Below are 25,369 nucleotides of genomic sequence, written 5' to 3'. Positions count from 1 at the left end.
CTCATTTCTTGCTGGTCATGGTAACTTTTCTGCCATTGATCTTTCTCTTTCTTCTCCCTCCCTCCTCCCTTCATTACACTGGTCGCCACACAACGATCTTTGTGATAGTGACCATTTCCCGTTTATTTTCTCACTCACTTCCCGCTCCCCAATGGACAGATTACCTCGTTGGTCTTTCCAATGCACCGATTGGCCTCTATATACTGCACAGGTCATGTTTTCTCCCTCTTTGTCGGGTTGTATTGATGACGTCTGCTAGTGTTGCTGTACTGCGCTTATCTGGACCATTTCGTCGCCGGCAAGTCCCATGGTGGAGTACGGCCATTGCCATTGCCATCGGTGATCGCTGTCGAGCTTTGCAACACCTTAAGAGACACCCATCCGTTGCCAACCATATTACCTTTACATGCCTTTGCAGTAAAGCCCATTATTTAATCAAACAGAGCAAATGGATATGTTGGGAGCGCTTTGTTTCTTCCCTCAGTTCTACTGTCCATATGTCACGGGTATGGGCTACACTTCACTCTCTCCAAGGTTGCCATCGGCAGTCCACCCTCCCAGGCCTTCACCTTTGTATGGACCTGTTAATTCTTGCAGAACATCTTGCAACCCATTTTGCATCAGCATCAGCCTCCTATCCAGCTTCTTTCCTTCACCGGAAACAGCTGGCCGAATCTTCTGCCTTATGTTTTACCCCTTGTCAGTCAGAATCTTAAAACAAACCTTTTACTGAATGGGAATTTCTTTCCACACTTTCTTCTTCTCATTATACGGCCCCTGGCCCTGACTCAATTCATGACCAACTGCTTCAACATCTCAGTGCTCCACAACGGCAACATCTTCTCCGGGTGTTTAACTGTATTTGGCTCCAGGGTGACTTCCCTTCTCAGTGGAGGGATAACATCGTGGTTCCTGGCCTTAAGCCTGGTAAGAACCCCCTATTTGTTGAAAGCTGTCGTCCAATTAGTCTGAAAAATGTTGTTTGCAAGTTACTTGAACGGATGCTAGCCTGTCGGCTCAATTGGGTCCTCGAATCTCAGGATCTATTGTCCCCCTACCAGTGTGGCTTCCAAGAGGGACGATCTCCGATCATTTACTTCGCTTGGAATCCACAGTTCGGCAGGCTTATTCCCAGCGCCCTATTTAGTTGCAGTAGTTTTTGACCATCGCTAGGCCTATGACACAGCTTGGCGCCATCACATCTTACTTACACTTCATCAGTGGGGTCTTCGGGGCCCACTCCCAATTTTTATCTGCCAGTTCCTGTTCCATCGGTCATTCAGGGTTCGGGTTGGTACTGTTTTTAGTTTTCCATGGACCCAGGAGACGGGCATCCCACAAGGTTCTGTATTGAGTGCACTTCTTTTCCTCATTGCTATTGATGGACTTGTGGCCTTTGTCGGTTCTTTGGTCACCCCTGCTCTGTATGTGGATGATTTCTGCATCTGGGTTAGTTCCTTTTTGATGGCCTCTGCAGAGCAGCAGCTCCAGGGAGCTATACGGTGTGCCTCTGCATGGTCCCTCTCACACGGGTTTCAATTCTCTCCTTTAAAATCCTGGGTGGTCCACTTCTGTCACCGTACTACGATCCAACCTGATCCAGAGCTCTATCTTGATGCACAACGATTGCCTGTGGTCCCAGTTTCGTTTCCTGGGTCTTCTTTTCGACAACAAGCTCACTTGGCTGCCCCATATCAGACTTCTGAAAGTAGGATGTTTCCGTAAACTCAATGTTCTTCGATTCCTTGACCACACCTCTTGGGGTGTGGACCGCTCCCTCCTTCTTTGGCTTTATCGTGCTTCAGTTCTGTCTCGCTTGGACTATGGTTGTCAAGTTTATGGCTCGGCTGCTCCTTCCACACTGCACGTGCTGGATCCAGTCCACCATCATGGTATCCATTTGGCAACCGGTGCCTTCCCTAGTAGTCCTGTTGATAGACTCCTGGTTGAAGCAGGGATACCCACCCTTTCTGTTCGGCGGTCCCAGCTTCTGGTGTCTTATGCAATCGCTGTCCGTTCCTCTCCCATACTTCCTATTCTGTCCTGTTCCAAAACCATGGACGCCACCCACCTGATTCCTGCCCTTGGACAGGTTTACCGGTTGGGCTCTGCTTTGCGTCTCTTCACCGTGGTTTTCAGCTTCCTTCTTTGTCCTGTCTTCCATGCTCCCTCCACCCACCTCCAGCCCTGCTTGGTTAGTTCCTCAGCCCCGAATTCAGATGGATCTCCGCCAAGGTCTGAAAGATTCCATTTTATGGGAGTTTCGGGATGCTGCTGTTTTTTACACCGATGGCTCTAAATCTGCTGATCATGTGGGATGTGCCTTCACGTCCTCTGTTGGAATGGAAAATCATCTGCTGCCACCTACATGTGGGGTGTTTACTGCGGAATTGATAGCAATTTCCCAGGCCCTTACCTTTATTAAACAGTGCCAACAAACAGTCGCAACACAACCGCATTTTGTTATGTATGGACTCAATGAGTGCCCTTCTGGCTATTGACCCGTGATTTTCGAGCCATCCCTTGGTCTCTGCCATCCATGACCATCTCGCTGATATTCACCGTGCTGCTTGTTCCGTTGACTTCCTTTGGGTCCCTGGCCATGTGGGTATCCCAGGTAATGAGCTTGCAGATCGTTTGGCTGGGGGAGCAATCACTTACCCCCCCTTTTCTGTAAACCCTCCTGTAGCGGATTTACGCCTTCAAATCAAATCCCACTTCGCACAATAAGGGGCAATTCTTGGAGGCTACATCCCTGTCTAATAAACTTCATGCAATTAAGGTGACACCAGGCCCTTGGCATTCTTCCTTTCGCCTCTCCCGAAAGGACTCGACCACACTGTGTCATCTCCACATTGGCCATACAAGGCTGACCCACGGTTTTCTTTTGTGTGATGAGCCACCCCCACTTTGTGGTTGTGGAGCCTTCCAGTCAGTAGCCCACATTTTGGTTGAATGCCCCTTTCTTCTGGCTATGCGTGCTAAGTACAGACTCCTCTGCACTTTACCTTTGATGTTGGCTGACAATTCCTGGATGGTCGAACTGGTTCTCGGTTTCCTCTGGGAAAGTGGTTTTTATTCTCAGTTTTAAGGTTTTTAATCTCTCTCTGGTGTTGGGGCAGGGCGGTGAGTTGGGGCATCTCCCACTGTAAGTCGTGTTTGGAGATTCCCAACTCCCCTCCCTGATCGAGATCCTCTTTTCTTCCCCTTTTACTCTGTTTTTATCACTGTATAGGATTGGTTAGTCTCCTTTTCCCATACGCACTTCTACATTCTAGCAGTTGCACACTTTTAAGTCGCAGGTGGTCTTGCCTCTACTGCTTCAGAGGTGGGATATTTCCAGTCTCTAGCATAGCTTTGGGTTTGCTCTCTTGCTGACTTGCTGTTTTTACCATTGACAACGTGACTGCACTTTTACATTTTTTAGCTTTTCCCTTTTATCGTTGTGACTTTTCTGAGGTGTCACACTATCGGAATGGACTACATTTGAAACAAGGGACCGATGACCTTGCTGTTTGGTCCCTTCAACCCCAATCAACCAACTAACCATCCTCCCAGATAAATGGACACGACCTCCACAAAAATGCGGCAAGTCAGGTGTTAGGTATCAACCTGTTTCTAATCCACCATGATTTCAGCTGTGATAGATGTGGAGTGAGGCATAGATGATAGATGTAACAGTGGAGATGGGGTCCAGCAGAGGGTGAACACCAAACAGGGAGATCTCAAACCACAAATAAACAGAAATTTGAAAGAAATTCAGATTTCGTGAGGTTACACCATAAGAGGTAAAACTAAATGTGCAAATTTTTCAAGTGATCTGCGGCAGAACAAAAAAATGCTTCAAATGGCTCTGAGCACTATGGGACTTAACATCTGAGGTCATCAGTACCCTAGAACTTAGAACTACTTAAACCTAACCAACCTAAGGACATCACACACATCCATGCCCAAGGAAGGATTCGAACCTGCGACCGTAGTGGTCGCACGGTTCCAGACTGAAGTGCCTAGAACCACTCGGCCAAACCCGGCAGCGCTGCATAGCAGCTCATGACATCATCATCCAGATAATTAATGCAAACTGGGACAGGCTTAGTCAATTCCTCTAAAAATTTTTGGAAAATAGCAGGAATGCTAGCCACACCAATAGGAGGGTGCAAATATTGATATAAACCAAAAGGAGTATTCAGAACCAGAACTCACCAAGAAACTTTGTCCACAGTAACCAGCAGATATGCTTTAGACAAATCAATTTTGGAAAAGTACTGGTCACCCAATATTTTTGACAACGGTTCCTCCTTGCATGGGAGAGCATATGTATCCACAATCGACAGTGCATTGACAGTAGTACTGAAGTCGCCACAGAGGTGAAGTTTCCCTGACAGCTTCTGAACTACAGTCAGCAGAGATGATCATTCACTATCTATAACACATTGCACCAACCCAAGAGATTGAATTCTATCCAATTCTGCTTTCGCTTGATCTTTCAGGGCAACAGGAATAGGACGCGCATGACAAAAATGAGGCAGATACGTGAATTTTAACAAGATATGAGCAGAAAAATTCTCAGCACATGCTACACCTTCCAGAAACAAGCCTAAAAACTCCTCACACAGTTTTTCCAATAGAGAACACTGTAGCTGATTGGATATAAGGTGAACTGTGCCAGTGATAGAAAATTTAAATGCTTGAAATGTGTCCATCCTGAACAAGTTCTCAACACGAGCATCATCAAACACCAAAAATTTAATGGAACTCCAGTACATTTTGTGGTGCATACTTCTATGTGGGAATGTGTTGTTTTATTAGTTTAAGTTGTATGGCAAGTTGTTGATGTATTATTTTTGCTACATTGTCGTGTCTTCTAGGGTATTCTGTATTTTCTAGGATTGTACATCCACTTGTGATGTGATCTACTGTTTCTATTTGTTGTTTGTGAAGTCTGAATTTATCTGTTGTGGTATTGAAATCTTTAATAATATGCTTGCTGTAATATCTGGTGTTTATTGTTTGATCCTGTATTGCAATCATGAATCGTTCCGTCTCACTGTATATATTGCCTTTTCTTAGCCATGTGTTGGATGCGTCTTGATCAATGTGTGGCTGTGTTAGATGATACGGGTGCTTGCCATGTAGTGTTTTCTTTTTCCAATTTACTTTCTTTTTATCTGTTAATATGTGATCTAAAGGGTTGTAGAAGTGGTTATGAAATTGCAGTTGTGTAGCCGATGTATTCATATGACTGACTGCTTTGTGTATTTTGCTAGTTTCTGCTCGTTCTATAAAGAATTTTCTTAAATTATCTACCTGTCCATAATGTAAGTTTTTTATGTCGATAAATCCGCTTCCTCCTTCCTTTCTGCTCAATGTCAATCTTTCAGTTGCTGAATGTATGTGATGTATTCTATATTTGTGGCATTGTGATCGTGTAAGTGTATTGAGTGCTTCTAGGTCTGTGTTACTCCATTTCGCTATTCCAAATGAGTAGGTCAATATTGGTATAGCATAAGTATTTATAGCTTTTGTCTTGTTTCTTGCTGTCAATTCTGTTTTCAGTATTGTTGTTAGTCTTTGTCTATATTGTTCTTTTAGTTCTTCTTTAATATTTGTATTATCTATTCCTATTTTTTGTCTGTATCCTAGATATTTATAGGCATCTGTTTTTTCCATTACTTCTATGCAGTCGCTGTGGTTATCCAATATGTAATCTTCTTGTACAGTGTGTTTTCCCTTGACTATGCTATTTTTTTCTTACATTTGTCTGTTCCAAAAAGCCATATTTATATCATTGCTGAATACTTCTGTTATCTTTAGTAATTGGTTGAGTTGTTGATTTGTTGCTGCCAGTAGTTTTACATCATCCATGTACAGCAAATGTGTGATTTTGTGTTGGTATGTTCCAGTAATATTGTATCCATAACTCGTATTATTTAGCATGTTGCATAGTGGGTCCAGAGCAAGGCAGAACCAGAAAGGACTTAATGAATCTCCTTGGTATATTCCACACTTAATCTGTATTGGCTGTGATGTGACATTATTTGAATTTGTTTGGATATTAAGTGTGGTTTTCCAATTTTTCATTTCTATGTTTAGGAACTGTATCAATTTAGGATCTACTTCGTATATTTCCAATATTTGTAGTAACCATGAGTGGGGTGCACTATCAAAAGCTTTTTGGTAATCAATGTATGTGTAGTGTAGTGACCTTTGTTTAGTTTCAGCTTGATATGTCACCTCTGCATCTATTGTCAGTTGCTCTTTACATCCTCGTGCTCCTTTGCAACAGAGATTTTGTTCTTTATTATTATTATTATTTATTTGTATAACATTTTTTATCAAACCCATACCCTGTTTTAGCTAAGTAATCCTTGAATGTATAAAATTTATTGCATAACAGGTACTTTTCAGTTGTATTTTTGCAAATTCTTTAATCTCTTTTGGTAATTTATTGTACAGTTTTATTCTTGGGTAGAAAGTGCTGTTTTGAGTTTTATGTTTATTTTTTCTTGGTAAATGTAAGTTGAGTCTATCTCTTGTTGGATGGTCATGGAGAGAGCTGTTTGTGCAGTAATTACCAATGTTATTTTTGATGTGTACAACTGACTGCTAAATGTATTCACATGGAGCAGTTAAAATACCCAATGTTCTGAACAGATCTTCACAATGTGCTTGACTACTACTTTTGGTTATTATTCTTATGGTTCTTTTCTGGGGTTTGAAAATTGTGTTCATATTTTGTGCATTTGTTCCCCAATAAAGAATGTCATAGCTAAGAATTGAGTGTACATATGAATAATATGTAACTAAAAGACACTGCATGTTACACAGTGATGATAGGATTCTAAGGGCATAACATGCTGATGACATTTTGTTTGCAAGTACCTTTGTGTGTTCACACCACTACAACTGAGAATAAATAACCATTCCTAAAAATTTTGCACTTGTTACACAGCCTATAGAGGTAAAATCTACATTTAATTTAGCATGGTCTTTTTTCCACTCCAAACTGAAATTCATGACATTAGTTTTCTTCATGTTCAATGTCACCTTATTTCTTATTGACCAATCATAAACTTCCTTGAGAGTTTCATTTGCTTTCTCAGCAAGGAGTTCTCTTGCTTTCTCAGTGACTATAATATTGCTGTCATCAGGGAAGAACCCCCCTGCGGGTCCAGGGTAAGAATAGGCCCGAGGTATTCCTACCTGTCGTAAGAGGCGACCAAAAGGAGTCTCAACCATTTCGGCCTTCAACGTGATGGTCCCCATTGGGGTTTGACCTCCATTTTTCAAAATTCTACAGAAGTACGAGCCTTTTGGGGAAGGACACCTTACGTGGTGTATCACCGGTCCTCAGTGCAGTAAGACCTTGACACTCATCATCATAACGGCGTCGTAACTGCACCCACTGTTCATCAATTTGGGCCTAAAAACCTGATGGGTTGCACAGGTTACGCCCGTAGTGTGTCCCCATCTGCACCTTCAATCGTGATGGACTTTCCATGGCACCCGAAATCCAGCACAGTAGCTAGCCCATTGTGGTGGGGTCGTCATGTACCCTCTAGGTTGTAGCCCCCTGACAACACAGGGATCGTACTGCCGGTACCTGAGCTGCACCCTCCCCACGTAAGACAAGGAGTAGATGCCCGTCTACCTGGGGCATCAGGGCTCCTGGCAATGGTCATCCTGCCAGGTGGCCCTTGCTGAGGCTGGGTGGTGCCTGTGGGGAGAGCCCCTGGTCGGAGTGGATGGTATTGGGGCGGACGTTTCGCAGATGAAACGTCAACATGAATCGGGGCACTCTGCGGCCGCGTCTTCTAAGAGGAAAGGTTCAGTCTCTGGTTCTGGTCCTTTTGCCTTTCCCCCCCTTGGCCACTCCCTGGGAGGAAGGACAGGCCCGCCGGCTTGGGGCTAAATACTTCCCCCACTATTTAGTCTGTTCTCGGACCAATGGGATATATTTACCACCTCCAACCCCATGTTCTCTGTACAGCATATCAAGCATATCTTCGGAGAAATTGATGCTCTTAGTAAAATGCGTTCGGGGTCCATTCTCATATAGACCACCTCCGCTACACAGTCGGTGGCGCTCCAGGCATGCGACCAACTAGGGGACATCCCAGTATCCATTGTCCCACATCTGGAGCTCAATAGGACACAGGGGATTATTTTCCATCGGGACCTCCTGCTGCAATCTGATGAGGAGCTCAGGGCCAACCTGGAGCGCCGTGGCATGCATTTCATCTGGCGAGTCCAGCTCGGCCCCAAAGATCATTGCGTCGACACTGGGGCCTTTATTCTCACCTTCGAGGGGGATGTTGTCCCGGAGAAGGTAAAGGTGATGTGCTACCAGAGCGATGTTCGACATTACGTCCCACCTCCTATGTGATGCTTTCGATGTTTGCGCTTCAGGCACATGTTGTCCCGGTGTGAAGCTGAGCCCCTTTGTGGTGATTGTGGACGTCGTCTTCGTGAGGGACATAAATGAACCCCACCACCTCAGTGCGTCAATTGTCCTGGCCTCCGCTCGCCTAAATCTTTCAACTGCCCCGCCTATCAGAAGGAGAAGAACATACAAGAATTGAAAACCTTGGACCGTCTGTCTTACTCTGAGGCCAGGAAGAAATATGACCGCCTCCATCCCGTGATGTTGACAACGTCGTTTGCTTCAGTCGTGTCCACTCCTTCTGCAGTATCCTCACCCCTATCCTGTTCCCCCTCCACCTCCTCACCCCATCCGGGGTCTATCCCTCCGCCTCCCACATCCCTCCCTTCCAAATCCTCCTTCCTCGTGGCCCCTGCCCCCTCTGCCCCAGGGGCCACTCTTCCTCCTCATCCTCATCCTCATCCTCATCCTCATCCTCCTCCTCATCCTCGTCGTCGTCGTCGCCGTCGTCCTGAGAAGCGATCCTCTTCTCAGGCGTCCATCGGGGAAACATTACGGACCCCAGCTTCCGAGGTCTGGCATTCAAAAAAGGACCCCGAGCGTGAGGACTTTCTTCGGGTCCAGCCCCCACAGCTCACCATCCCTGTGACTCATCAGTCCTCCAAGAAGGCCTCCAAGAAGAAGTCTTTATCCCCCTCTCCACCCCGGCACATTTCGTCTGATGCTCCATCTGACAGTCGCTGCTCCCAGCCGTCTTCAGTTTCGCCGGGACGCTCGGCTGCCAGGCGCTTAGCAGGCCTGTTGCCGGCAGACAGTGCTGCCCGTCCTGTGCAACCCAATAATGTGGCCGCAGCTGGAAACGACTCGATGGAACAGGATCCGCCTCCCGACGGTTGTAGCGATGTTCCCTCGAAACCTGGCCCTCCACGGCCATCGAGGTGACCGGCTCTGCCCCGTTTCGTTCCCCCTTTCTCTGACTCACGGTGGCTCTGTTACATTGGAACATAAGAGGTATTCGATCTGATTGGGAGGAATTAAAACTGCTCCTCCGCCTGCACTGTCCACTCGTCATTGGTCTCCAGGAAATGAAGTTACGCCCAACTGACCGTATTGCTTTTACCCACTATACCTCCGAGCGATCTGACCCATCCCCTGTGGACGGTATTCCAGCTCATGGTGGGGTCATGTTGCTCGTTTGGGACGATGTCTATTACCATCCCATCCCATTGACCACCCCACTCCAAGCAATAGCTGTCCGTATTACTCTTTGTGCCTTTACTTATTCTGTTTGTACTATCTACACTCCATCGGCATCCGCAGTTAGTCGGGCTGACATGATGCACCTGTTTGCTCAGCTTCCTCCGCCGTTTTTATCGTTTGGTGACTTCAATGCCCATCATCCCCTTTGGGGTTCTCCTGCATTCGGTCAGAGAGGCTCCCTCTTGGTGGATGTTTTCAACCATCTCAATCTTGTCTGCCTCAATACTGGCGCCCCGACTTTCCTCTCAGACTCTACTCAGACCTACTCCCACTTGGACCTCTCGATCTGTTCTACCAATCTTGCCCATTGGTTCGAGTGGTATGTCTTTCTGACAACTATTCGAGCGACCATTTCCCCTGTGTTGTTCGTCTCCTGCACCACACCCCATCCCCACTTCCCTCGAGCTGGAACATACCAAAAGCTTTACTCCTTCCTGGCGACCTTTCCAGACCAAGATTTTCTCAGCTGTGCCAGTCAGGTCGAATACCTCACGGCTGTTATCATCAATGCTGCCAAACGTTCCATTCCTCGTACTACCTCTTCTTCACATCACGTTTCAGTCCCCTGGTGGAATGAGGCTTGCAGAGATGCTATCTGTGCTCGACGACCTGCTTTACATACTTTTTGCCGCCATCCTACACTGGCGAATTGTATTAATTACAAACGACTCTGAGTGCAATGTCGTCGAGTCATCAAAGACGGCAAAAAAGCTTGTTGGGCCTCTTTCACAAGCTCCTTTAACAGTTTCACTCCCTCTTCTGTCGTCTGGAGTGGCTTGCGCCGGCTGTGGGGCATTAAGGCCCACTCCTCGATACCTGGCCTGACTTCAGGTAATGAGGTACTTGTAGACCCTGTGGATGTCTCCAACGCCTTCGGCAGTTTTTTTGCGGAGGTTTCAAGCTCCGCCCATTACCACCCTGCCTTCCTTCCCAGAAAAGAGGCAGAAGAGGCTCGGCGACCTTCCTTCCACTCGCTGCATCTGGAAGATTATAGTACCCCCTTTACAATGTGGTAACTCGAACGTGCTCTTGCACTGTCCCGGTCCTCTGCTCCAGGGCTAGATGCCATTCACGTTCAGATGCCGACACACCTTTCTCAGGTAGGCAAATGCTTTCTTCTTCGTACCTATAACCGCATCTGGACCAAAGGTCAGGTCCCCACACATTGGCATGAGGCCGTCGTTCCCATACCCAAACCCGGGAAGGATAGACACCTTCCTTCTAGTTACTGCCCCATTTCTCTTACAAGCTGTGTCAGTAAGGTGATGGAGCGCATGGTTAACGCTCGGTTGGTTTGGATTCTTGAATCTCGACAACTACTTACTAATGTTCAATGCAGCTTTCGCCAACGCCGCTCCGCTGTTGACCACCTTGTCACCTTGTCGACGTACATCATGAACAACTTTTTGCGAAAGCGCCAAACGGTAGCTGTGTTCTTCGATTTGGAGAAGGCTTACGAAACATGTTGGAGAGGAGGTATCCTCCGCACTATGTACAGGTGGGGCCTACGTGGTCACCTGCCCCTTTTTATTGATTCATTTTTAACAGATCTAATGTTTAGGCTACGTGTGGGTTCCGTATTGTCCGTCTTCCTCCAGGAGAACGGAGTGCCTCAGGGCTCCGTTTTGAGTGTAGCCCTTTTTGCCATAGCGATCAATCTCGTTATGGATTGCATTCCACCTAACGTCTCCGGCTCTCTATTCATCGATGACTACGCGATCTACTGCAGGGCCCAGAGAACATGCCTCCTGGAGCGCTGCCTTCAGCGTTGTCTTGACAGCCTATATTCATGGAGTGCGGCTAATGGCTTCCGTTTCTCTGAAGAGAAGACGGTTTGCATCAACTTTTGGTGATATAAAGCATTCCTTCCACCATCCTTACATCTCAGTCCTGTTGTTCTCCCCTTCATGGAGTCAACAAAGGTTTTAGGGCTCACACTAGACAGGAAACTTTGTTGGTCTCCACATGTCTCTTATTTGGCTGCCCGTTGTACACGTTCTCTGAATGTCCTACGTGTTCTTAGTGGTTCATCTTGGGGAGTGGTTCACACTGTCCTGCTTCGCTTATATCGGTCCATCGTCCGATCAAAGCTGGATTATGGGAGCCTCATCTACTCGTCTGCTCGGCCATACCTCTTACGCCATCTCAACTCCATCCGTCATTGGGGGTTACGTCTTGCAACCGGAGCTCTCTACACCAGTCCCGTCGAGAGTCTTTATGCTGAAGCTGCCGAATTACCATTGACCTACCAGCACAACATACTGCTTTGTCGGTATGCCTGCCAGCTGTTGTCAATGCCCGACCACCCCTCTTATCAGTCCTTCTTCGATGATTCTCTCGACCATCAGTGTGGGTTGCATGTGTCTGCCCTGCTGCCCCCTGGAGTCCGCTTTCGTCGCCTGCTTCGACAATTGGATTTTGCCCTCCCTACCACCTTCAGAGAGGGTGAGAGCCTGACACCACCTTGGCTCCAGGCTCTGGTTCACATTCATTTTGACCTAAGCTCACTCCCGAAGGAGGATACTCCGGATGCCGTGTATTGCTCGCGGTTTGTCGAACTTCGTGCGTAACTCACCAGTAACACTTTTATTTACACTGATGGCTCCAAAACTGATGATGGTGTCGGCTGTGCCTTTGTCGTTGGGGACATCACCTTTACACACCGGCTCTTCGACCAGTGTTCCAGCTTCACGGCTAAGCTTTTTGCTCTCTCTCAGGCCGTTCAGTATGTCCGCCGCCACCGCCATTCTCCATATGTACTCTGCTCTGATTCACTCAGTGCTCTTCAGAGCCATGGAGCTCCATATCCGGTCCATCCCTTGGTGCAATGGATCCAGAAATCCCTCCATTCTTTTGCTGATGATGGCTCTCCAGTTAGCTTTATGTCGGCTCCAAGCCATGTAGGGGTGCCTGGGAATGAGGCTGCTGATGCTGTGGCCAAGGCTGCAGTCCTCCTGCCTCGGCCATCCTCCCTTTGTGTCCAATCATCTGACATTAGTGGGGTTGTTAGTAAGAGGTTTGTGTCATTATAGTGGGATACTTGGTAGTCACTTCAAAAAAATAAGCTCTGGGCCATAAAACCGTTCCCAACAGCTTGGACAACCTCCTCCCGACCATCTCGGCGAGAGGAAGTCATTTTGGCCAGGTTGCAGATTGGGCATTGCCGGTTTAGCCACCGCTGCCTGCTATCTGGTGACCCCGCCCTGCAGTGCCCTTGTGGTAATGCATTGACAGTGCGCCATGTTTTATTGTTGTGTCCCCATTTTACTCAATCTGGTGTTGTCCTGTCTCTGCCCTCTACCCTACAGAAAATTTTAGCTGTTGACGCTCGAGCAGCTGCTCGTGTTCTTTGTTTTATTACTTTGATGGACTTATCCAAAGACATCTAACTCTTTTAATTATTTTATCTGTGTCATTGTAAGAACTTTCTTGTGTCCCCCCCCCCTTGAGTTGTACCGAATTATGTGTGCACTTACATTTTTGACTCGGCACTAATGACCTCAGTAGTTGAGCGCCCTAAAACCCTACAAAAAATTAGAAAAAATAATCAGGGAAGAGGATTTCTTCACCATGAGTAACACTACTGGAAAAGTCATTGATGTATATCAGGAACAATATTGGTCCTAATATGCTACCTTGCAGAACCCCTATATTAATGTATTTTGGTTCTGATAAGTGTTTTACTAAATGTTTTGATCTATTTGAAGTATGTGTTATCTCTACTCTTTTTACCGTACCTGTTGGGTATGATTGAAACCAGTCATTAGCTACTCCTCTTATTCCTGATGCTTCTAATTTATTTAATAGAATCTTGTGGTCGACAGTATCAGACACCTTAGAAAGATCCAAAAATATGCCTGTGGCGCACTCATCTTTATCAAGGGCATCAAGTACAACTTTTGTGAATTCTAATGTGGCTGACTCCATATTTTTGCCACTTCGGAAACCAAACTGAAAAGATTGTATTTATTCAGGTTATTCATTAATCTGTCTTTCATAATTGCTTCTATTATTTTTGAGAATGCCGACAGCAGGGAAATGGGCTGCTGATTTTCTATGTCTTCTGCATTACCTTTCTTAAGCAAAGGTACAACTCTTGCCTGTTTTAACTGCTCTGGAAATGCCCCTGATGTGAAGGATTCATATATTATATTTGTTAAGGGGCCTTGTATAATCCCTATCCATTGTTTCAGTACACACATTGGTACTTCATCTAAACCTACTGACTTTTTATTTTTTAGTTTCTGAATTGTTTTACTGACTTCATTCTCTGTTGTTGGAAGTAACATCGCCATGTTTAGTGCAACATTATTTACAGGTGTTATGTTTATTTGGGGGAATTTTTGTCTCTGCAATACTTCAAATATGCTAGTTTACATAGTTTGCTAAGTGCTGTCAATCATTTATTACTTTATCCCCCCCCCCCCCCCCTTAGCAGTATGTTATTCTGTATTCCTATTTTTATAACATCCCAGACTGCTTTGCTTTTATTCTCTGCGTTATATATTATTTTATCATTAAATGACTTTTCTGCAGCAATCAGCCTATTCTTATAGATCTTTTTGTATCTATGATAGAAATTTAAGAATTCTGGATCATTGCGAATCTTTTCCATGGAACCGAGGTGTTTAAGTGTTTGGGAGCACTTCCTTCTTAATACTTGCTGTTATCCATCTGTTTTTGTGAGATGTTGATACAGACATGCATACTTTTGGAAATTCCTTTTCAAAGTTAAATTTAAACAATGTGGAGAATTTAGAGAATTTCATATCCACATTGGTTTCCTTATAGACTTCATCTCATCTTTGTTTTTCTAGTTCTTTTGAAAAAGCTTTTATTTTGATTTCTGATAGATGTCATTTGTAGGCATGTAGTTTAGGGAATGATTCGATGCCTGACTTTACCTAATAATACACGAAACTTATCAAAGTAACACAAATAAATGTTTTATTCATAAACCTCTGAACAGTATGAGAAATAGGCCTCTCACGAATCCACACAATACGAGACACAGAACAATGAGTGTAAAATGTACAACTGGATAAACAGAGAGCGTCAGCTCTGCTCCATGCATAACGCCTCCCAGGGGCAGTCACCAGTCGGTGGTAGATAGACACAATAAAAAACACACACACACAAATTTCAAGCTTTTGCAACCCAAGGTTGCTTCATCAGGAAAGACGGAAGGAGTGGGAAAGACGAAAGGATGTGGGTTTTAAGGTGAGTGTATACCTGTCCTTTTTTTCCCCCTAAGGTAAGTTTTTTTATTCCTGGGATTGGAATGACTCCTTACCCTCTCCCTTAGAACCTACATCCTTTCGTTTTTCCCTCTCCTTCCGTCTTTCCTGATGAAGCAACCTTGGGTTGCGAAAGCTTGAAATTTGTGTGAGTGTTCGTGTGTTTTTTATTGTGTCTATCTACCAGCGCTTTCTCATTTGGTAAATCACAGCATCTCTGTTTTTTATATAACATTTTCCCACGTGGAATGTTTCCCTCTATTATATATGTCACATGCACTGGTAGCAGGATACAGCATTGTCACAGAGCTTCTCTCAGTGAAATCCTGTATCAACAACTAGCTGCTCTTTGTTGTGGTTCTTTACCTGGTTTTGCAATATGTTATGACTGTTTCTGTATTATAGCTTGAATTTAATTTATTTATAACTCAGTTAAAATGGCATCTGAAGGTAGGATTTCTTTTCACATTCATGATATTATGCATGTTCCTGAATGTGAGGTCATATTGCTGGCCAGTAATGCAGATGATACCAATTTGTTATTGAAAATTGCTTGTTTACAATTTGTTTGCAGGTTAGAGAGAACAATGCTTTAAGGATGGCACAGATAGAATTACTCAAAGTGAAACGAAAGTTTGATGCCTTGAGAGTTGTGGAGACAGCGAAAAAAGTGATGGTTGCCTTGTTGCAGAGAAAGGTTGAAGACTTAAAAACTCTGAAAAGCTTGCTTGAAAATGAAAGGAAAGAAAAAATGACTATAATTAATGAAAAGGAACATTTTGAAAAAGAAAAAGCAGAAGAAGTAGAAAGAATTAATAAAGAAAATCTTAGATTAAAAGCTGAGCTTGACAAATTAAATGAGAGAATAAAATCTAATCAGTTTGGAGCAGCAGGTAAACTAGTAGCACATTAAACATATGTCATTCATAAATACCAAAGTTTCACCAACTTTATTTTACTTTGTTTCTACTTTGATTTATTTATTTAAATTTGAAAGTTATTTGATCAGTTAAATTTTGTAGATCTGTAATATTGACATACAGCTTGCAGATGAGATTACTTACTTGGGATCATCAGCACTTAATACCTCTTTTCTATGGTTTATCTCCTTCATTTGCACCCCTTTGTTTCCTTCCTCTCTTTTACTTTTTATGCTGCCACTCTGTCCATGCCACTTGCTGTCCCCTTCCCCCAACTCCCCACCCACCCCAACCCCCAGGAGGCTCATAACTCTTTCATTAGTACATGCATGGTGAGCACGGCCCCCCAATCTATTGTAGTATCTCCTTGCTTTCTCGTGCTGCAGTCTCCCATCTCCAACTATACTCATCTTACTTCCTCATGGAGGCAACCTTTGATGTTGACCTGGCTGTTGCCTAGGTTCTGCTTTATTTCCTTGAAATCTTCATTTAATTATATTACACCAATTTTAGTTCCCTTCTAGGTTTTATCTTCATTTTTAATTTTTTTCTGTAATGTGGAATAACTGGAGAACAACACTGTCAGTAGCATCCACTACATACAGTGTTAAAGATAATCTGTGGACAATAACTGCTTAGACTCATACATGTGCTTAAAAGCCAATGTGGTAGCCAATCTGACATGGTGGGGTAATTACATACCATTTCAGTGGAGCCCTCTGACAACACAGGGATCACACTTCCGATACTAACTTTCGATGCATGCCAAGGAGTAGATTCCCAACTTCATGGGGCATCAGAACTCCCAGCAGTAGTCATTGTGCCAGTTGGTCTCTGCTGTGGATGAGTTTTGTCCATAGGGAGAGCCCTAGACTGGAGTAGATGGCATCAGGCAGACATTTTGCACATCAGACATAGAAAATTAAATTTTCATAATGGCTGTTCTGATCTGGTTGTCTCATCAGAGAAGTCTAGGAATTTCAGTGCAGACAGTTCCAGTTCTGCTGGTGAGAAATGTGCTAAAGCCTATAAATAATAGTGAAAGTAGGTATGGTATCCACTGGAATATAAATGGTTTAAACACTGATGCTTCTAACAACAAAAGCTCCAAAATAGATGAATTGGAAATCATTCTGTCAGAATGTGCAAATCTAAGAGTTGCTTGTTTAAATGAGCACAGGTTTACAGAGGACACAATCAAAATTCTAAACAATATAGGAAACTTCAGATAAGCAAGTAACTTTTGCAGAAGAAACAAGTCACGTGGAGGCTCATGTATACTTCTACATAGTGATATAAACTTTATGAGATGAGAAACTGTTTTAATTATTTAAATGAAGAATGTGTGTTTGAGAGCTGTTTCGTAGAATTAGTGGACTCACTGACAAATGTCGTAATAATCTCAATATACAGAATTCCAGGGGCATCAACAACAGAACTATTCTTATCTAAGCTTCAAATTATGCTAGAAGACTTTTGTAGAGGAAAAAAAGAAAAAAATTGTAATAGCTGCTGATTTTAATATTGATATCATGTGTGATGGTAGCCACACTTCGATTCAATGACTTAGTAAAAAAAATACAGTTTCAAGTTAAATTTCCTTGAATCTACCAGAGACAATGGGAAATCAGCAACATGTATTGACAATGTTCTAACTAATTATGTATATGAAGATGTGTATAAATTTTGTCCAGATCCAGGTATTTCAGATCGTTGTGCATTGTTCATTGAGCTGCCAAAGACAGACACAGGAACTTTTCATGTGTGAGAACCCATACGAGCAGGAACTTTAGCAAAGAAAACTTGCTAACATTTAGTGAGAAGCTAAAAGAGAAAACAAGGCCTTTTGATCATTGTAACTCAAGTGATGAAAACCTTGAGAAATTCCTAAATAGTCATCTTGGTGTATCTAATGAAACATTTCCACCTAGACTGTGCAGCAATAAAATAAAAAAAATAAAGTGGATTACCCAGGGCATAAAAATTTTCAGTGTAAAGAAAAGGCAACTGCACGGAGAAGATCTCATTAAATATGTTAGACTCTATAAAACCATATTTAAAAGAGTTGTTGGGGCAGCAAAACAACTGGCAGATAACAGGCTAATTTTAAACCATAAAAGTAAGACAAAGGCTGTGTGATCAGTCATTAAATCTGAGTTAGGTGTTAAAGCCTGTAACCAAGCAATTTCAAAAACTGACATTGAAGGAAATACTATTGTAAATGCAACTCAAATAGCAGAGTACTGTAATAAATTCTTTATAAATGTAGCAAAGTCTGATGTAGATGTAATAGATTGCCACAACAAAGTAAATCCCTTTGTCCTAGGTGAAAACTCTGAAAACTTTACAAAATTCTTAAAAGTTTCTGTGGAGGATGTAGAAAATGCTATTCTAACATTGAGAAACAAAAAATCTGCAGGTTGGGATGGAATACCCACCAAAGTTATTAAAGTGGTACACAATAAAATTGCAAACCCACTAGCTCAAATAATGAATCAATGTTTTGAAGAGGGCTGTTTCCCAGAGGAACTAAAATATGCTGAAGTCAAACCACTCTTCAAGAAGGGATCAAGAGAGATCATGGGAAATTATCATCCTATCTCAATTCTCCCAGTCCTATCTAAAATATTTTATTTGAAAAACTTTCTGTTGCACAAATCCAAAACTTCATTGCAAAATATTCTGTTATTCTAAACAATCAGTTTGGTTTTCAGCAGGGGGAAAACGCTATAGGCGGAGTAAACAGTTTCATTGAGAAAATAAGTACATCATTAGACAAGAGAAATAAGATGGCAAGAATTTTCTGCGACCTCACAAAGGTGTTTGATTCTGTAAACAATACATTGCTTGTTTACAAACTTGAAAAATATGGCATTAGTGGCAGTGCCCTACAATGGCTTAAATCCTAAATCCTACTCATCCAACTGAAAGTAAAGAGTTATCATTTCTTCAAATGGCATATTTTATTTTTCTGACTGGAAAAAAAAGCAAGGATAAGAAAAAAAAAATTTCAGGTTGTTCCACAAGGCTCCATATTATGCTCAGTCCTATTTCTCTTTTATGTTAATCACTCACCATTAAATATCAGCCCCCCATCAGTTTTGTTTGCAGTTGATACTTCTGTCTTAGTTGAACATCAGGATTCAGAAAAAAATTCCCAAATCTGTGATCAGTACCCTCAGTGCCTTAGAAACTTGGTTTCAGCTAAATGGGTGGAATCTAAACGTATCTAAGACTTGCATGATGCAGTTCAAAACCAAACAGTCCAACTATGAGCAGACTAAGATTGTACACAACAACAAACCTATAGAAAAAGTTGACTCAGTCAAATTCTTGGGTTTAAATGTAGATAAATATTTGAGCTGGCTGGCACACATTGAATACCTGGCAAACAAACTGAGCAGCTTTGCATTTGCAATGCAAATATTATCAACTGCAACTGACGTGGACACACAAAAAGTAGCATATACAAGCTACTTTGAATCCATTATTAGATATAGTATTGTTTTTTGGTGTAACTCGACAGATAGTGCAGATACTAAAAGGACAGAAAAAATCATACAAGATATGTGCAGTGCAAATCACAAAGAACCATGCTGACCAGTATTTAGAAAACTTAAAATATTAACTCTGCCATCCTTATACATTTATGAGATTATTATATTTCTGTACACCAGACATGAATTATTTGAGAGAAACCATTTTGTCCATTCACGTGATACTAGGAACAGAAAATTTTATGCTCCCCACCCACCACATCAGACTGTATGTCCAGGGACCTCAATACATGGGAATGAAAATTTGTAATAAATTAAAAGGGAACAAGTTAATGCAGATGAATTTAGACTCACTTAAAAGAAAGCTATATGAGGTACTGACATGGAAGTGTTAGTACTCAGGGGATGAATTCATGCATGACAAACTGGAAATTTTTGAGCTGGACAATGTGTTACACGTTCTAAGAAATATCCTTATAGTGTTATTATTTATTATAGTGCTATTATTTATTAATGTAAAAATCATTGTAACTGTTTTATAGATTTTTGACATGTCTCCTATATGCAAACCAAATGGATTGCAAATGTACATCATGAGATGAATAAAACACAAAAACAATTCCCCACATTGTCTACCTAATGGGCCAGACAGCTGGGAGCAAAAAAATTTATTCGGTACCTGGTATGTACTAGAGTAAATGGGAATACTTCTACAGTGAAAACACCATTATTTTTGTGTAGAACAAATTGAAGATAAACTTGTAGTTGACTCCCTGTGAGAAATGCACAATGGATCACTTTTAAGGCCACCTCTGCTGCACAATCTCAAGCTCTTTAAACATGTGGACGACTGGGTAGCTTACCAATGACTGTTCACTAAGCTGAACTCTGTCCTTGAGGCCTGGCAGGCTCGTCAGTACTGACTTACTGCTGTGTCATCCTCAGTCAATGGGACTATTGGATGTGCAATGGAGGGTGTCATATCAGCACATGGCTGACCCAACTGTCAGTTTTCATAACCTGGAACCACTACTTCTAGGTCAAGTAGCTCCTCAGTTGGCATCATGAGGCTGAGTGAACCCTGTTCCAGTGTTCCCACCAAGGAAAAATCCCAGAAGTACTGGGAATTTAACCCAGGTCCACTGCATGGCAATCAGTACTCCTGACTACTCTCTATTGCCCCATGTAAATCTCTAATCCGGTCCAAGGAAACCTTACACTGTAGATAGTCATGAAGCTATAGGTTAATCTCAATTGGCACGGTTTCCATTTTTTTTGCATGTACAAAAAGGTCCAAAGAATAACCGAACAGATACAGCTGCTTTCATCTTAGTATTTGAAGCAAATCTCCTCCCAGAGGAAGTTAATCATGGTGTACAGGTGTGAAATGAAACATTATGTCCTATCACCCACGAGGTCCTTCCAATGCGTATGCTTTGGTCATATGTCATCCTGCCACATGCCATAAAATGTGGCAACTGTAGATGGCCATTCCATGAAGAGCCTTATAAACAACCACCTTTGTAAAAGGTTTTTGCTTGTGCTGAGTCACAGTCATGCAGTATTTTTTGAAAGAATAAACCGCCATTTGACTGTGTATTACTGTATTTTTCTTCTGTACTATCTATATTTGAGATTTTATGCCATTATCAAGTACAATGCTAAAAGTTCTTCGACAATTAATACATTATATATGGTGAAAAACCAGATATAACTAGATATGATGTCTTAATGGTGTAAGAGCTTTTAGCATTGTACTCAATAACTATGTAAAATGTGAAATATAGGTAGTACAGAAGAAAAATATAGTAATTTACAGTCAAATGGTGGTTTATTCTTTGTGTCTCACTTGCAAAAAAAAAAAAAAAAAAAAAAAAAAAAAAAAAAAAAAAAAAAAAAAAAAAAAAACTATCCTCCGCATTTACTGACTTGCCCAGATTTAAAAAAGAAAAAAAAAAGTACAAAAATATAAAAAATTGAGCACCTGTCATATATGTCATATATTGATGCTTAGAAAAAATGAATAGTTAGATCCTGCCTCTGCCCTTCTCTCATGGTTTCCATGGCCCCATCTTTGGGAACCACATCCTGCTCCCATCCAGAGAAGCAGCTCCCTCCTCTAGCAGGTCTCCCTCTTGGGACCCCTTTCCCCAGAAACCCCAAGGTCAGAGGTTTGACACCAACTATTGCCTGGAGTTGCCACATCCTGGGGGTGCCAGAGTTGTCTGCCCTTCATCCTTATCCACAACTGCTGTGGATAAGTCCTCGTCGGCCGGTGTGGCCGAGCGGTTCTAGGCACTACAGTCTGGAACCGCGCGACAGCTATGGTCGCAGGTTCGAATCCTGCCTCGGGCATGGGTGTGTGGGATGTCCTTAGGTTAGTTAGGTTTAAGTAGTTCTAAGTTCTATGGGACTGATGACCACAGAAGTTAAGTCCCATAGTGCTCAGAGCCATTTGAACCATTTTTGATAAGTCCTCACAAGAATGTCAGTGACCAAAGGTTGTGAAGCAGAAGGGAAATACCAGGAGAAGGCCATTCCAGTGACTCCAGAGGCATCAGATCTCTCCACTCATTTGGATATGGAACAAATGTTAATCAATATGATTCCATCCCCACTGATGACAGGTAGTGATTCTGGGGCATAACTGATCTTTCTGGCCCTTCTAGCCTAATCAGGACACCCAGCACATGATGATCTAATCAAACTGTAATGGATATTACTGTCACCTGCCAGAACTACATTATCTCATTTACTCATCTTCTACAATTCGTGTTGCTCTATAACAAACATGCTTCACTGATGACTATTTCCCAATGCTGCATTGTTATCATGAAATCAATGTGTGAATTTCTGTTTGTACTACAGTGGAAGCAATTGCAGTGCATGTGAGAATGACCTCAGCAATCACCACCACCTCCAAGGCAGGCTATTATTTACCTTGAGATGACCAACTTAATCCAACAACTCCCCTCCCCCTCCCATCTTTCCTCTCCAGGGGGCTCATGGTTCTTTCGTGAGTTCGTGTGTGGTGCACATGAGGCCCCGAGATATTGCAGCTCATTTTTCATTCCCTCGCTGCTTTTCCTTCTCCCTGCCCCCTCCCTCCCTATCCCTGCTCCTTCCCTGTTGCCACCTCCTTCCCCTCTCTTGGTGTTCTGCTTTATGTTGACCTGGCTATTCTCCTGGTTTCCTGTATTGGTTGCAATTTTGTTCCTTTTGCCCGTTCTTTCACCCTTTTGACGTTTTAGTCCCCACTTGAGGTTTTACCTCCACTTCAAAATTTCCTGTTTTTATTGTGAGCCATATGGGGAAGAACTCCCTCCCTAGCATTTATGGTGTGGATTCCTCTCCCTTCTCAGTTCCCCTCTCCCTTTCCCAGTCTAGCCCCCTTCCACACTGCTAGGTCACCAGCACGTGTAGCCAGTCCTTGTGGTGGGGCTGTTATGTACCCATATGGCTGAGCCCCCTGACAACACAGGGATCACACTGCTGAAACCTCAGTTATTCCCTCCCTGTGTATGCCAAGGAGTAGTTGCTTGTCTTCTTGGAGCATTGGAACTCTTGGCAACGGCCACTGTGCCAGATGGCCCTTGCTGTGACTGGGTGACGCCCATGGGGAGAGCCCCTGGTTGCAGTGGGTGATATCAGGGCGGATGCTTGGTGCAAGCTTCAAAAATCTGGCTGTTCTCACACAGACATCTCTTCAAATAGTGAAGGATTCTTAAATGCTGTCTCACATGACCTGGCAACTTTCCCCTCCCTGGCTACACCATGGGAGGAGGGCCAGGCTTCCATGGAGCTGAAACCTTTTCCCCGTTACCTCATCTGTACTGGGACAGATATTAGGGACAAATTCACCACCACAAAGCCATTGTTTTTTGTGGAAAATATAGAGGACAAGTTTGGTGAAGTGGAGTCGATTAGTAAGATGTGATTGGATTCTGTGTTGATCAAAACTACTTCTGCCACCCAATCTGCAGCTCTTTGTGCCTGTGATTGTCTTGGCAATGTCCCAGTGTCTATCACTCCTCACCAATCTCTGAATATGACCCAGGGAGTCATTTTTTTATAGGGATCTTGCCCTGCAAACTGATGAGGAACTCCAGGCTAATCTGGAGTGGCGTGGTGTTCATTTTGTCCGACGTGTGCAGAAGGGTTGAAAGACAACTGCACCAATACTGGCGCCTTCATCCTGGCTTTCAAGTTGGATACCCTCCCAGAGAAGGTCAAGGTTATGTGTTACAGATGTGACATGAAGCTGTACATCCCTCCACCTATGTGGTGCTTTTGGGGGTTGTGTTTTGGGCATATGTCTTTCCGCTGTACGGCGGACCACTTGTGTGGTGACTGTGACCACACCGTCCATGAGGGAAGCCCTTGTTCCACTGCATGTGTGTGGTAATTGTGCTGACTACCACTCCCCTCACTCACGAGACTGCTCAGCTTACAAGAGAGAAAAGAAGATACAAGAATATAAGCCCCTGGATCGCCTGTCTTACATTGAGGCTCGCCAAAAGTATGAGAGACTGCATCCGGGGTGACTATCTTCAACTTTTGCCTCTGTTACTTCCTTTCCTCCTCCTCCTCCTCCTCCTCCTCCTCCTCTTACCATGCCCCCCCTTCCCCCCTCGTCCTTACCCCAGCCCCACCCCACTCTCTCACATGACGATTCACTGTGATTGGAATCATCCATCTGACAGGCTTTTACTCACTGCTGGCACCTTGTCCCACTGTTATTTTACCTACATAAGGTGTATGATATGGCTTGGTGCCATTACATTTTAGTTACCCTCCATGACTGGGGCTTCCATGGTCCTCTTCAGATTTTTATCCGCGAGTTTTTATCTTACTGGTTCTTCCGAGTTCAAGTTGGCACTTCACCACAGGGTTCTGTGCTAAATGTTACTCTCTTCCTCACTGCCATTAATGGGCTTGTGACCTCTGTTGGGCCTCTAGTTACCCTGGCGTTGTGCGTTGACAATTTTTGCACCTGGTACAGCTCCCACTCGATGATGTCTGCTGAGTGCCAGATCCAAGGCACCATCCGATGGGCCTCTGTGTGGGCCACCACCCACGGCTTCCAGTTTTCCTCCTCCAGAACGCAGGTTATGCATTTTTGTTGTCAACCCACAGTACACCCTGATCCAGAACTTTACTTAGGCAACCAGCTCCTTGATTTTGTAACACAGTCCCGTTTCTTGGGCCTTATTTTTGATAACAAGCTGACATGGCTGCCCCACATTCACTACCTAAAAACTACATGCATACGGAAGCTTACTGCTCTCCACCTTCTGGCCCACACATCTTGGGGTGCAGACCATTCCACTCTCCTCCTCCTTCTTCTTCTTCTTCTCCTCCTCCTCCTCCTCCTCCTCCTCCTCCTCCTTCTTCTCCACCATGCTCTGGTTTTGTCCAGACTCTATTATCTATTATGGTAGTCAGGTTTATGGTTCAGCAGCTCCTTCCACTTTGAAACTCCTTGACCCTGTCCATCATTGTGGGGTGCATCTGGCTATTGGTGCCCTGTGCACTAGTCCTGTTGATAGTCTCCTCACATAAGCGTGGATTTCCCCTCCCCCCATACACATCCAACAGAGCCAACTCCTTGTTTCTTACGCAGTTGCCATTCACCACTTCCTTGACCATCCTCTATACACTGCAGTCTTCACCAATGAGGAATGTCTCCCTCATAACACCTGCCCAAGGGTGGGATTGCCAGTTGGCATGCATCTCACTACCCTCTGTCAGGATCTCCATCTGCACTCTCTTCCAGGGTCCTAAGATCTATATTGATCCTATGGTTTACTGGCATCTTGTATGTGCCATCCTTGCAGAGTTCCAGGGTGCCACCATCTTTTACTCTGATGGTTCTAAGACTACTGATAAGGTGGGATATGCTTTCACGTCTCTTACCAGCTTTGAGCACTATTTGTTGCCAGGATCATGTAGTGTATTTACAGCAGAGCTTCTAGCCATTTACAGGGCCCTCCTTTTTTGTTTCTCAGGCCTCCCTCCATAGTATTTTAATTTGTTCAGACTCCATGAGAAGCCTTCAGGCTATTGATCGAT

The 25,369-nt window shown here is 43.6% G+C and overlaps 1 protein-coding gene across 1 annotated transcript in view; it reads left to right on the top strand.

Moving 5' to 3' along the window:
- LOC126471264 (unconventional myosin-Va-like) overlaps window positions 1-25,369 on the top strand; it is a 170,613-nt gene that overhangs the window by 139,578 nt on the left and 5,666 nt on the right. The window contains exon 8 of the mRNA XM_050099382.1: window positions 15,455-15,773. Coding sequence (XP_049955339.1) covers window positions 15,455-15,773 — 319 coding nt within the window. The remainder of the gene's footprint in view (window positions 1-15,454; window positions 15,774-25,369) is intronic.

Source organism: Schistocerca serialis, chromosome 3 (assembly GCF_023864345.2).
Source record: "Schistocerca serialis cubense isolate TAMUIC-IGC-003099 chromosome 3, iqSchSeri2.2, whole genome shotgun sequence".
Classification (NCBI taxonomy): domain Eukaryota; kingdom Metazoa; phylum Arthropoda; class Insecta; order Orthoptera; family Acrididae; genus Schistocerca; species Schistocerca serialis.
Note: the sequence above shows the minus strand (reverse complement) of the source record. Positions and strands in the feature narration are given on the sequence as shown.